Here is a 15295-nt window from a genome sequence, read left to right as displayed (position 1 = left end):
AGACCTGGTAGTAAGTTTCACCACTGGGTAAGGGCAAGTAGTAATCAATTTTATGTAAAATCCCAGATTGGGACTTTTACTACCAGGCTGCTACACTCTCTTGGGTGAAAGAATGGATAAATCTTAGACATAGAAGATTACTATTGTTGGAGGGACATGATCTTCAGCTGGGATGGCACGCTTTTCCGTGGTATGGAAAGAACAAAATACATAAATATTTCCAAAGATGTTGTGTAAGAAATGCTCTATTTCTAGTTTGGGAAAAAGTTAGGGCAAAAAATTACATGAAAATACCGGTCTGGCTTTCAACAATGGAAGCACTGATACACCCAAATGTTGTAAACTTGGAAAAAATTGTGACGTATAAAGATATTTTAAATGAGAAAGGGGAATTAAAAGCTAAACAGGTATTACAAAACCAAGGAGTGAACTTTGCATGGTGGCCTCATTTGCAAATACAATCGAGATATGAGAAAGATGTAAAAACATATGGTTCTTATAAAGAGCCAAATCAGATACTATTAGGAATGTATGAAAAGTTAATAAAGAAAATATATAGCTATTAATTTAGCTTTAAAATGGAAGATGAACAAGTGAAAGAAACAATGATAGTATGGGCAAAAATTTTTGGATATACTTTGGAACTAGATAAATGGCAGAAACTTTGGGATAGAAATTATAAATTGACAATAGCAACTATTTACAAGGAAAACCTGTATAAAATGTTTTATAGATGGCATTTACCACCGGCAAGGCTAGCAAAGACGTTTAAAGATATGTCTGCCAAATGTTGGAAATACAACCAGATACCAGGTTCATACTATCATATGTGGTGGACATGTCCAAAAGCAAAAAAATTTGGATGAAAATACATACATGGTTAGAGAAAATGATAAAACAACATATAGATCTAAAGCCAGAAATATTTTTGTTAGGTATATTACCAGAAAATTATGATAAAAGGAATGTATATTTAATATTGCATGTTTTGACAGCAGTGAGAATTATATTTTTGCACAATACTGGAAAAATGAGGAAACTCCTACAAATGAATATATGTTAAAAATATACTAGACCAGTGATGGCTAACCTTTTTGCCATTGTGTGCCAAAAGCGGGGGGAGCGCAGGGGGGGGGGTGTCGCATGCGCGCGTGCCCACACCCATAATCCTATGTGCCCCACACTCCCCACGCTTTTGGCACGCGATCTCCTCAGGCTCCAGAGCCTTTCTAGGAGCCCGGGGAGGGCAAAAACAACCTTCCCCACCCCACCCCCCGGAGGCCCTCCGGAAGCCGGAAACAGCCCGTTTGCTGACTTCTGGAAGTTGGCAAACAGGCCGTTTCCAGCCTCCAGAGGGCCATTGGGGGGTGAGGAAGACCGTTTTCACCCTCCCCAGGCTTCTAGAGAGGCTCCAGAGCCTGGGGAGACCAAAAAATGGGCCTTCCCCACCCCCCCAGGCCCTCTGAAGGCAGAAAACAGCCTGTTTCCCTACTTCTGGGTGGCCCAGAAGGCTCAAAAATCAGCTGGCCAGTGCGCATATGCGTGCCAGAGCTGAGCTCACATGCCCACTGATATGGCTCTGCATGCCACCTGTGGCACACATGCCATAGGTTCGCCATCACTGTACTAGACTGTGCAGAAATGGATAGGTTAACATTAAAGATAAAGGATAAAGAAGATACAGAATACTTTTTAACTTGGGATTTGTTTTATCAATGGTTAGACAATAAAGGTAGAAATTAGAAACTGGAAGAATACTATTATATACAACTAAATAATATTATTGTTACTAGAATAATGTTTATATAAAATAATCCAGAGAATACACTGTTTACTAAATACTTATATATATTAAGAAAAATGTGTGTCTAGGTATATGTACATTCATATATATGAAATTGTATGTAAATAACATTCTTTTTTTTTTATTTGATTTATATGCCGCCCTTCTCCGGAGACTCAGGGCGGCTTACAATGCGTTAAGCAATAGCCTTCATACTTTTGTATATTTTATACAAAGTCAGCTTATTGCCTCCACAAACTGGGTCCTCATTTCACCTACCTTAGAAAGGATGGAAGGCTGAGTCAACCTTGAGCCTTGGAGAGATTCGAACCAGCAGTAATTGCAGGCAGCTGTGTTAATAACAGGGTGCTTAGATCACTGTACCATCAAGGCTCACACTATAATAATTATAACTGCTGGTAAGATTATTCATAGTATGGGGAGAAATGAGGCATAGTAAAGAAAATGATTTATAGGCATGAAATAAGCAAAAAAAAAAATTATTTAATTAACTGCAATGTAACAAGAATTAACCCAGAGGCAGTTTCGGAAAACACTTAAAGATATAAACAGAATTAGACTACAAACAACATAGAGAAGCACACCAGAATGTCTCCTTCCTGGCTTCCTGACAGGATTAACCCTGTAAAGTGGGAACAACAAAAGGCTGTTGGAAGGAGATATCTTCCAGCAGCCAGTTTGCTGAACTGCTCAGAAAGTTAACAGACGGTTCTCCTGAACCGGTGTGAAGCGTCTAAATCCCACCACTGGATTAAACTCTCACAGGGTAAATTGTCTCTTTTTTTTTAAATGACGGACAATCTAGCATTAATAGACTCATGGAGATATAAGAATGGAGATTGTAGAGAATATACCTTCTTCTCTGAAAGATATAAATCCTTTTCAAGAATTGATATGGATATCTAAAAATCTTGCAAATAGAATTTTAAAAATGGATACTCTGCCTAAATCTTTCTCAGATCGTAATCTGGTGCTTTTGGTTTTAACAGGAAAGAGCTTGAGTTTTAGATGGAGACTAAATGAAGCTATTTTGCAGAAGGAAAGGATTGTAAAAGATTATAAAAAGAAATTGCAGGAATACTTTGAGAATAATTTGGAAAAAGGGACAAGTCTAAGGGATGCTAGTAAAGCAGTTATGAGGGGCTATTTCATACAGCACAATTGTTTAGAAAAGAAAAAAATCCCAGGAAAAGATGCAACGGATACTGGAAGATATTAGGCAGAAAGAAATTCAGTTGCAAAAGACACCTATAGATCAGGGGTGGGTTCTACTTACCTTTACTACCGATTTGCAACAGGATCGCACGTGTATGCTTGCTTCGCTCATGCACGCACCTTGCTTCTGCACATGCGCAGATCGCTTCTGATGATGTCAGGGTCAGTGGGCGGAGCCTCCCATCAGTTTTACTACCAGTTCTATAGAACTGGCCTCAACCGGGGGCAACCCACCACTGCTATAGATACTAAAATATTACACCATATCAAACTATTATGGCAACGACTATCTATGTTAATAGTACAGGAAATAGAAACAAAATTGAAGTATGTGAAACAAAGACATTTTGAAGTTGTCAATAAACCAGGCAGATGGTTAGCATATAAATTAAGAAAAGAATGAGAAAAGACAACAAGGAGCCTTGATAGCACAGGGGTTTAGTGCACCCTGTAATTAACACAGCTGCCTGCAATTTCTGCTGGTTCGAATCTCTCCAAGGCTCAAGGTTGACTCAGCCTTCCACCCTTTCTAAGGTAGGTGAAATGAGGACCCAGTTTGTGGGGGCAATAAGCTGACTTTGTATAAAACATACAAAAGAATGAAGGCTATTGCTTAACGCATTGTAAGCCGCCCTGAGTCTCCGGAGAAGGGCGGCATATAAATCAAATTAAAAAAAAAAACAATTGGAAAAATCTGGGAAGGTAGTAATGTAATAACAAACAATGGACTTATTAAAAAGTCATTTCATGATTTTTCTTCAAATTTGTATAAAAGGCAGGAGATTGACCTATTAAAAATAGATGTATACCTTTCAAACAACAGTTACCTAAATTATCACCCAGAAACAACTCATGAATGACTCGATAACAGATTTTGAGATATCAGAAGCTATTAAAAAAATGAGGCCAGGTAAAGCCCCAGGCCCAGATGGTCTTACAAGTCAATATTATAAGTGCTTTGGGGATGAACTTCTTCAACCACTGAAAGATACAACGAATGGTATATTACAGGGAGGAAATACACCCCAGATGTGGAAAGAAGCTAATATTGTGTTGCTCTCAAAGGAGGGTCAAGTTGTTACAAAAACAAACAATTAAAGACCAATTTTATTATTAAACAATGACTATAAACTTTTTGCCACTATTTTGGCAGAAAGACTAAAGAAGATTTTATAGAGATGAGATTCAACAAGTTTTTAACATTTTGTGCAGTTCAGAGAACTGGCTAATCCCACCACAGACTGGCCCCTCCCCTCCCTTCTCAGGAGTCCCAGCAAATGGACCAGCCACGCCGATCAGCTGGGAGGCTGGGAGCAGTGGTGGGATTCAGACAGTTCGCACCACTTTGGGAGAACCAGTTGTTAACTTTCTGAACAGTTTGATGAACTGGTTGTTGGAAGAAATCATTAGGGCAGAGAACCGGTTGTTAAATTATTTGAATCCCACCACTGGCTGGGAGGCAGAGAATGGATCAGCTGCACCAATCGGCTGGGAGACTGGGGTTCCCTTTGCATCCCGTTTGGCCTGGACAGCATTTTTCTTCTTATTTATATGGTGAAAGAAACTTCTTTTATTATTTTTTACTTTGTTGCAAATCTTTGTTCATTCTGAGTCTTTGCTTTCCTGACTTCATCTTTACAGATTTGGGCTATCTGCTGATATTCTGTCTTAGTTATGTGTCCCTCTTTCCATTGTTTGTACTTACCCTTTTTGTCTTTCAGTTTATCAGAGAGATCTTAATGCAATCATGCTAGTTTCTTCTTGGAGTTCTTGTTTTTCTTTTTCAGTGGTATTGTGTTGGACTGGGCTTTTACGATCATATTTTTCAGAGTTTTTAACATAAATGTTATCCGAAATCATTTATCACTATCTGCTGATGCTCTCAGGAATTATTCTTTCCAATGGCCTCACCTGGAAACAGCAGCGACACATTGGCATCACTTCTCTGCGGAAGCTGGGCCTGGGGAAAAAAAGCATTGAACATCAAATAGAAGATGCAGCTCAGAAACTGGTGGAGGTCTTTAGACAAAAAAAAGGTATGTAATTTGGGGTAATGACAATGGTTCAAGTCTGTCTGAAAAATCCCTTCTATTCTCAGTATTTCAAGTAAAAAGGGATGCTTTTGATTTGATGTTAAAAAGTTATGTTCTTTATGAAATTCATTATAAAATATCTTCATTCACAGGACAGCCATTTGACCCTACATTTCCAATACAACATGCAGTTTCTAATGTCATATGTTCTTTGAGTTTTGGACATCAGTTTGCTCCTGAAGATGAAAACTTCCAGAAGTTAACGAAAGCCATTGAAATTATAGTGAAAATCAGTGGCGACTTTTTCCATTTGGTGAGTCATCTTTTCTATTAAAGAGACCAAGCTCCCCAAACAATCTTTCTATCAGCATTTTCATGTAATCATGAATGTCAGGCATGGAAGGAGCCTTGGAAATCATCTAATTTACTTCTCTCCCCAGTAGGTGTGGGTGTCCTTGACTCCTGGACAGGTCTTTGCAGTTTTCTTTTCAAGATTTCAGAAGTGGTTTGCCATTGCCCATTTTTAGGGTTGAGAGAGAGAGAGGGACTGATCCAGTGTCACCAGTTGACTTAGTGCTGGAGTTGGAACCAGAACTCAGAATTTCAGCTTCTAGGCTGTTGCATTAACCACTATACCAAAGTGGTTCTCTCCATGAAGGAATCCATCATTTCAGTATCACCAGCATAACAAAAAATAAAATTAAAAAGTCCCTTATTCATAAGTTTTGTAGCGGAGAGCCTAGAAAATACTACCAAAACCAAGATAAAGGCCAGTCCCATAGATAAAGAAGTTCAACAAACAATCATTCCCAGAGAGAAGTCATTGAAATGTCCAAAACTATACGGCCTTCCAAAAATACATAAAGAGGGCATACCCCTCAGATCTACAGTCAGCTCTATAGGCTCTCCACTACAAAACTTGGCTAGATACTTAGCCAAACAATTACAACCATTTGCAGAATCGATTGCTTCCTATGTGCAGAACTCATATCATCTCATAGAAATTCTGAGAAACCAACGCATAGAGCAGGGTGACCTACTTGTAAGCTTCGATGTGGTCTCATTATTCACCCAAGTACCCATTACAGAAGCTCTAGCAGTGATCAGCAAATACCAGCCACCAAACCACATCATAGAATTGGCAGAGCATTGCCTATCTAACACCTACTTCATGTACAGAGGGCAAAGATATAAACAAATGCAAGGGGCACCAATGGGGTCACCGCTCTCCCCAGTTATTGCCAATCTGTTCATGGAAGAATTTGAAATTAAAGTGTTGGAACAAACTATCTATAAACCAAAATTATGGCTCAGATATGTAGATGATACGTTTGTCATCTGGCCTCATGGAAAAGACAAGCTAGATAATTTTCTAGCACACTTAAATAACATGCACCTGAAGATAAAGTTCACTATGGAAATGGAGAATGAAAATAAACTCCCATTCCTAGATGTACTAATATATAAGAGAACTGATGGCATCCTAGGACACAGTGTTTACCAAAAGAAGACACATACAAATCGTTACCTGAATGCACACTCACACCATCATCCCTCACAAATAAGTTCAGTGGCAAAAACTTTAATCACTAGAACTAAACGTTTAGCAGATGAGGCACATGTACAAACAGAGCTTAAGACCCTCACAGAAGTATTAATGGAAAATGGGTTCCACGAAAATAGAATTAGAACTATTATCCAGCAAGGGACAGTAGGGCAGAGCAAAACCCAAGAAGAAGAACAGAATATGGGAACTGCCATCCTGCCCTATATAAAAGGGACCACCGACAAAATTAGTAAGATATTACGGAAACAAAACATAAAAACAGTGTTCCGTACAGATAGAAAAATATTGATGATGGTGAGAAACCCTAAGGATAAAATTGAGTTGGAAAACCAGGGGATATACGAAATGCCATGTGCCTCCTGTCAGTCATCTTATATTGGACAGACAAATAGACGAATAAGTGTACATTTAGAAGAACATAAAAATGCAGTGAGGAAAGAAGAGCAAACTTCTTCTTTGGTACAACACATGAAGGCCACGGGACACAATATTGATTTTAATAAAACCAGAACAGTGGCGAAAGAGGAACATCTCAACAAAAGAATAATCAGGGAGGCTATCGAAATTGAAAAGAGGCCGCAGAATATGAACAGACGAGATGACACCTCTAGGTTATCAAGTATTTGGGGACCTGCACTGAGAGAAACTCGAGTGTTAACATCAGAACACTGGTAAGGTCTCATATTAAGACCTACCTAGTGGCGATAAAAGCGGCGAAATCTAGCTATTTTGCCGCTCTTATCGCGTCATCAGATAACCGCCCAGCCGCCCTGTTCAGGGTGACCCGCTCCCTTCTCCATCTGGGAGCGCGGGAGGACCCCTTGCAGGGCCGAGCTGAGGATTTTGTACAGTATCTGGATGATAAAATAACTCAGATTCGGGAAAACTTGGCCACTGACTGGGTTAGTTCAGACGAGATGACTGAGGCAGGCCTTAAGAATGTTATCTGGGAGGAGTTCGATCCTGTGGCTCCCGAGGACGTGGACAGGATCTTGGGACGGCTGAACGCCACCACATGTTTATTGGACCCGTGTCCCTCCTGGTTGGTGCTGGCTTCCCGGGAGGTTACACGAGGCTGGCTCCAGGGAATTATCAACGCTTCTTTGAGTGAGGGTGTCCTGCCGGCCGCCTTGAAAGAGGCGGTGGTGAGGCCTCTCCTCAAGAAGCCATCCCTGGATCCGGCTGTTTTGGCTAAATATCGTCCAGTCTCCAACCTTCGCTTTATTGCGAAGGTTGTTGAGAGTGTGGTGGCGCGACAGCTTCCACAGTACCTGGATGAAGCTGTCTATTTGGATCCACTCCAGTCCGGTTTCAGACCTGGGTACAGCACGGAAACGGCATTGGTCGCGTTGGTGGATGATCTCTGGAGGGCTCGGGATAGGGGTTACTCCTCTATCCTGGTCCTGTTAGACCTCTCAGCGGCTTTTGATACCATCGACCATGGTATCATGTTGCGCTGGCTGGAGGGACTGGGAGTGGGGGGCACCGTTTTGCGGTGGTTCTCCTCCTATCTCTCCGACCGGTCGCAATCTGTGTTGACAGGGGGGCAGCGGTCGACCCCGAGGCGCCTTGTTTGTGGGGTGCCACAAGGGTCGGTCCTCTCGCCCCTCCTGTTCAACATTTATGTGAAGCCGCTGGGTGAGATCATCCGTGGTTTTGGGGTGGAGTTCCATCAGTACGCTGATGATACTCAGCTGTACATCTCCACCCCAGACCATCCCAACGATGCCTTGGAAGTGATGTCCCAGTGCCTGGAGGCCGTGCGGGTCTGGATGGGGAGAAACAGGCTTCGACTCAACCCTTCCAAGACCGAGTGGCTGTGGCTGCCGGCGTCCCGGTATAGCCAGATGACGCCATCGCTGGTTATTGGGGGTGAATCATTGGCCCCCACGGAAAGGGCCCGCGACTTGGGCGTCCTCCTGGATGCACGGCTGTCCTTAGAAGGGCATCTGACGGCCGTGGCCAGGGGGGCTTTTTATCAGGTTCGCCTGATACGCCAGTTGCGCCCCTTTCTGGATCGGGACTCCCTACGCACAGTCACTCAAGCACTCGTCACTTCTCGTCTGGACTATTGTAACGCTCTCTACATGGGGCTCCCCTTGGGGTACACCCGGAGGCTCCAACTGGTGCAGAATGCGGCCGCGCGGGGGATTATGGGAGCGACTGGGCGCTCCCATGTGACTCCTCTCCTGCGCGAGCTGCATTGGCTTCCGGTGGACTTCCGGGTGCGCTTCAAGGTGTTGGTGACCACCTTTAAAGCGCTCCATGGCTTAGGGCCGGGGTACTTACGGGACCGCCTTCTGCCACCAATTGCCTCCCACCGGCCAGTTCGCTCCCACAGAGAGGGCCTCCTCAGGGTGCCGTCGGCTAGACAATGCCGGCTGGCGACCCCCAGGAGGAGAGCCTTCTCTGTGGTGGCACCTACCCTTTGGAACAATCTACCCCCAGAGATACGAGTGATCTCCGACCTCCGGACCTTTCGTCGGGCCCTAAAAACTCATCTCTTTCAGTTAGCCGGTCTCTCTTGATTTTATGATTTTATGGTTGGTTTTAAATTTTGATATGGATTTTAAATTGATAAATTTTAAACTATGGGCCAAATTTAATTATTTTAAATCTATTTTTAATCGTATTTATGTATAAATGTTTTTATTTTGGCTGTTCACCGCCCTGAGTCCGAAAGGAGAAGGGCGGTATAGAAATTTGAATAATAAATAAATAAATAATAAGAACATCAGACCGACTGGCGGCCCCCAGGGGGAGAGCCTTCTCTGTGGGGGCACCTACCATCTGGAACGAGCTCCCCCCAGAGATACGGAAGATCCCGGACCTGCGCACGTTTCGCCGTGCTCTCAAAACTTTTCTATTTCAGCAAACTGGCATGGCCTAACTCCCATCTTTTAAATTTTTAAATCTTTTAATTCGTGATTTTATAAATTGGGTGTTTTAATCTGTGTTTCGGCCGAAATATTTAATAATTTTAAGGGATTTTTTAATATTTGTATTATCTGTATTTTATCTTGGCTGTTCACCGCCCAGAGTCCTTCGGGAGTAGGGCGGTATAGAAATTTGATTAATAAAGAAAGAAAGAAAGAAAGAAAGAAGAGAGGCAGAGATTCCAACAAGCAACCAGTGGTGTTGTAAGGCCTGCCAGAATTCTTCCCTCTTTGCAGAGAGTGGCTAGCAATAGGGAGAGAGAGTGGATTGAGCCAGAAGACAGGCTGAGATCTCAACTAACAATCAAGGGTGCTGTGATGCCTACCAGAATCCTTTCCCCTCTACAGCAGACAGATAATAATAGAGAACCTGAGAAAGCTAGGCCTGTAACACGTAGCCAAACAGCTAGGATGAGGAAGCAGGAAGAAAAACTGCTGTCCTCCAATCAGGACACAGAGTTACAGGCTAACCAGCATACGTCAGCAGCAGCAAACATAGAAAAGCGACAGCTCCGACCTCGTAACACACCCACAGCTTTTAAACTAAACAAGAGCCTGAAGATGACAGGGTTGTGAGCCTGTCGAAACATTGCTAGAAAAAAAAACTTTTAAGGTACTGGTAGGATTTTAGCTAAGGTTTTAAAGGACCTTGCAGAGTGCTCTGTAAGGATTTTTAGAAGATTTTAAGCTAGGATTTTAACCAGAATTTTAAATATTTTAACTAACTTATTTACAATGACGCGGGAAAACACCCGAGATTTTAATTTTTTGCATAAATACACCTGCGAAAACTTAAGAAGACACACATATGTATGTATGTATGTATGTATGTATGTATGTATGTATGTATTTCTATTTAGCCAGGTTTTACCTATGTAAGCCAAGATGTTATGCAGCCCTGGTTCAGTGAAATCTCATTCACTAGTTTTGGGGCTTTTTTTTTCTTTCTTCTAGCAGCCAGCAAACTCCCTGCTGCCCATTGGGAGACTAAGATAGATGGGCAATGCCCCAATGGGCAGCAGGGAGTTTGCTGGTTGCTAGAAGAAAGAAAAAAAGCCCCAAAACTAGTGAATGAGATTTCACTGAACCAGGGCCACATAACATCTTGGCTTACGTAGATAGAACCTGGCTAAACAGAAATACACATAAAACCTACAAAAAAGAAAGAAACACACACACACACACACACACACACACACACATATACCAAATATATTTTACTGATAAAGAAATAAAGGGAGACTGGTATAGATCTATTTCAAGCTTCTTAGCTCTCATCAGCCAGCCTTACCTCAATAAGGGCGGGTTTCCAAATGGCTGGTAAGCGGGAGGTATCATCTCGTTTATTCATGAAGTATCTGTTGGATAGGCAGTGGTTGGTCAGATCTAGGATGTGCTTGGGGGGGTTATATTTGTTTTGGATAGCTGTCAAGGCTTCTTTGATTGGCATTTGGATGATCACTTTGATTGGCACTTGGGTGATTGGCACTTGGTCTTCACCCAAGTGCCAATCAAAGAAGCCTTGACAGCTATCCAAAACAAATATAACCCCCCCCCCAAGCACATCCTAGATCTGACCAACCACTGCCTATCCAACACATACTTCATCTATAACAGACAAAAATACAAACAAACAGAAGGAGCACCCATAGGATCACCCCTCTCACCTGTCATTGCAAACCTCTACATGGAACACTTTGAAACCCAAGCTCTAGAAAAATCTGATCACAAACCCAAACTCTGGCTCAGATACGTAGACAACACCTTCATAATCTCGCCACACGGGAAAGAAAAACTGGACAACTTCCTCACACACCTCAACAGCCTCCACCCCAAAATACAGTTCACCATGGAAACAGAAGCTAACAACCAACTTCCCTTCCTGAATGTCTTAGACTACAAGAAATCCAATGGCTCCCAAGGACACACCATCTACCAGAAGAAAACACACACAAACCGCTATCTGCACACACTCTCACACCACCACCCAGCACAGATCAACTCTGTAGCCAAGACACTCATCTCCAGAACAAAATGCTTAGATGACGAACAACACCTAAAAACCGAACTACACACTCTCACTAACGTACTAACATCCAATAGATTCCAAAGAAATAAGATTACCAACCTAATCCCAAAAGAAACCCCCACTACAATCCAAGACAGAGAACAAGAAAACGGCAAAGCCCTCCTACCATAAAAGGCACCACAGACAGAATCAGCAAGATCCTCCACAAACACAACATCAAGACAGCATTCTGCACAAACCAAAAAATATCCACCATCCTAAGAAACCCCAAAGACAAAATTGAGTTAGAAAATCAAGGAGTATATGAAATCCCATGCACCGCCTGCCCCACCACATACATCAGACAAACCAACAAAAGAATAAGTGCACGCATTGAAGGACACAAGAACTCAGTCAGAAAAGAAGAACCAACTTCTTCCCTGGTCCAGCACCTTAGAGCCACAGGACATGAAATTGACTTTAAAAAGACCAGAACTATCGCCAAAACTGAACATTTTAACAACAGAATAATCAGAGAAGCCATCGAGATAGAAAAACTCCCACACAGCATGAATAAATGAGATGATACCTCCTGCCTACCAGCCATTTGGAAACCCGCCCTTATTGACAAACGAGTCCCTAACATGAGGAATGACACCAGACCCACACTCATGAGGGCCACACAGGATGTCATCACCACACATCCATGTGGAAAGCAGACTCAAACCCACACCGATGATGAAGCATGACCACGGACCAGAAGCCAGACTGCAGCTGCATCATTAGCCACTTTAAACCGCTCCAATCCATACATGAAGCAGACTGACACCCACCATGAAGATGTGGCACGACCATGAATGCGAAGCCAAACAACAACAACGTAGCTCACCAGCTCAAATCCCCCTGCAACTCCGACTAATCCGAGCACAACCAAGCCCCCACCCAAACAGAATACACCCCCATCCAATCAGAGCACAGCCAACCCCCCATTCAATCAGAGCACAGCCAAGCCCCCAACCAATCAGAACAACCTCCACCCAATCAGAACACAGCCAAGCTCCCACCCAATCAGTTCACACCCCACTAGCAGTTAAAAGGAAGAAACAGCTGCAATCACACATTGCTCCTAGAAGCACAAAGCCGAAAACACCTGCCTGAAGATGACGAATGAGACTTTGTTGAAACGTCACCAAGACACTTCCAATTCTACGCGGTAGAAAACCCGAATAACCAAAGACATACATACATACATACATACATACATACATACATACATACATATATATATATATATGTAGGTCTTTGGTTATTCGGGTCTTCTCCCACGTAAAATTGGAAGTGTCTTGGCGACGTTTCGACGAAGTCTCATTCGTCATCTTCAGGCTGGTGTTCTCGGCTTCGTGCTTCCAGGAGCAATGTGAGATCGCAGCTGTCTCTTCCTTTTAACTGCTAGTGGGGGTGTGAGCTGATTGGGTGGGAACTTGGCTGTGTTCTGATTGGGTGGAGGTGTGTTCTGATTGGTTAGGGGCTTGGCTGTGCTCTGATTGGCTGGGGATGTTTTCTGTTTGGGTGGGGGCTTGGTTGTGCTCAGCTCAAGCCCCCACCCAAACAGAAAACACCCCCAGCCAGTCAGAGCACAGCCAAGCCCCTAACCAATCAGAACACACCTCCACCCAATCAGAACACAGCCAAGTTCCCACCCAATCAGCTCACACCCCCACTAGCAGTTAAAAGGAAGAGACAGCTGCGATCTCACATTGCTCCTGGAAGCACGAAGCCGAGAACACCAGCCTGAAGATGACGAATGAGACTTCGTCGAAACGTCGCCAAGACACTTCCAATTTTACGTGGGAGAAGACCCGAATAACCAAAGACCTACATACAAACACCCGCGAAAACCTGAGAAAACATATATATATATATATATATATATATATATATAATTTAATATGTTTTAAACTGTTTTTAAACTTTATGGATATATGTGTTTTATTGTGGCTGTGCACAGCCCTGAGTCCCTCGGGAGAAAATTTTAAAAATTTAAATAATAAATAAATAAAATAAAATAAAACTTCCTGAAATTACGAATTCTTGTTTTCTTGTTTTCCTCCCCCAAAATTAAGGTGCGTCTTATACTCCGGTGCGTCTTATACTCTGAAAAATACAGTATATCTCCTAAGCTTTTGTAAAAGGGTTCTCCCATGAAGGAGAGAGAACGTCTTACAGCTCCGAATACATGGTTTAAATACATTTTCAGGCAATCAGCAAAACAATAAAAACCCACCTCCCCCTTTTCATTGTTTTTTGGACGTTACATAACATTTTGGCTTTCTCAGCAACTTTTTTCCCAACTTAGAATTCCCCCTTGGAGGGGCATTTCCCTCCTCAAAATATCCTTTCAATACATCCTTAACTAAGACAATTAATTGGAACAGGATATCTTCCTTCCTTCTTCTAATTTAGCTTGGGTCAGCCTGACCCAGCTCAGAATGTACTAACTTAGGTTCCTGGCGTTATTTTCTCAGAAAAAGCATCATACATACTTCCCCTTTCTAAGCATCTTACCCAACTAAATAGCTTAGTGTTAGCTCAGGTTATATGAAGGGTGAATATGGAGTCACTCAGGCTATATTCTTTACAGGAATAATTCCATTTCTCTCAAATACCTTCCAAAAAAACCTACCTGGGTTGGGAGTATATGAATTTCTCTGAGTAGGGATCAGTGGTGGGTTGCTCCTGGTTCGGCCCAGTTCGGGCGAGCCGGTAGTGGTGATGATGTGACGTCACCGAAGCGGTTCTCTTTGACTGGGAGCTGGACCCTCCTGCCCACCCCTGCGTTATTCCTACTTTATTTCTCATTTTTTAGCCCAGCTGATAAGCGCGGCAGAGTGGACTGCCGCACCTCAGCTGGGCAGAAACCTAATGCGCTTGTGCAAAGCATGTGTGCGAAGAGAACCAGTGGTAACACCGGTTAGAACCCACCACTGGTAGGGATGCCCATTTTTGAGCCAAAAGATTATCCTGAGATGCTAACTCAAACACACTAGTTCACAAGCTGGAAGGCTCTGAAACTCCAACCCATGCAGTTAATTTATTATTTAGCGTGGCTAATTTATTGAATCACAGCTCAGTTAGCCATAGGTAACTATATTTCCAAAGGCTTCTGGAGAATATAAGAGAATTTTATAATAGCTTCCTAATAATTTATCTGCCTCTAATCTTATCTGTTTCCTACAAGAATTTGGAAACAGCTTTTTGGATGGCTTTTGAGGTCTGACACCAGTGGTGGTATTCAGCCGGTTCTAATCGGTTTTGGCGAACTGGTAGTGGAAATTTTGAGTAGTTTGGAGAACCAGCAAATATCCCCTTTGACTGGCCCCACCCCTGATTTATTGGCTGCCTCCTGGGCCCCAGCTGATTGAGTCCCAGCTGATCGGCTGGATCTTCTTTTGTTGCTCTGCAGAGGAGAATGGAGCTGGAAAGCTGGTTAGTGGGGTGGAGAGGGAATGGAGATTTTACAGTATCCTTCCCCTGAAGTGAGGAGGGAATGGAGATTTTATAGTATCCTTCCCCTGGAGAGGGGTGAAAATAGAGATTTTACAGTATCCTTCCCCTGGAGTGGGGTGGGAATGGAGTTTTTTACAGTATCCTTCCCCTGGAGTGGGGTGGGAATGGAGATTTTACAGTATCCTTCCCCTATCACACCCATCAATTCACGCCCACAGAACTGGT

General features: G+C 42.9%; 1 protein-coding gene across 2 annotated transcripts in view; it reads left to right on the top strand.

Moving 5' to 3' along the window:
• The window catches only part of LOC148112992 (cytochrome P450 2J2-like), a 32778-nt gene that overhangs the window by 4106 nt on the left and 13377 nt on the right, over positions 1-15295 (top strand). The window contains exons 1-3 of one of the 2 annotated variants that reach the window (XM_087872408.1): positions 2450-2570; positions 4906-5055; positions 5205-5365. Coding sequence is in view for 1 of the 2 variants with exons in the window: in XM_087872407.1 (XP_087728533.1) it covers positions 4906-5055; positions 5205-5365 (311 nt within the window). In the remaining variant the exon portion in view is untranslated. Of the gene's footprint in view, positions 1-2449; positions 2571-4905; positions 5056-5204; positions 5366-15295 lie in introns of those variants that run through there. The other variant, XM_087872407.1, reaches the window with a different exon arrangement.

This window comes from Pantherophis guttatus, chromosome 6 (genome assembly GCF_059756535.1).
Source record: "Pantherophis guttatus breed Tessera chromosome 6, ASM5975653v1, whole genome shotgun sequence".
Classification (NCBI taxonomy): Eukaryota; Metazoa; Chordata; class Lepidosauria; order Squamata; family Colubridae; genus Pantherophis; species Pantherophis guttatus.
Note: the sequence above shows the minus strand (reverse complement) of the source record. Positions and strands in the feature narration are given on the sequence as shown.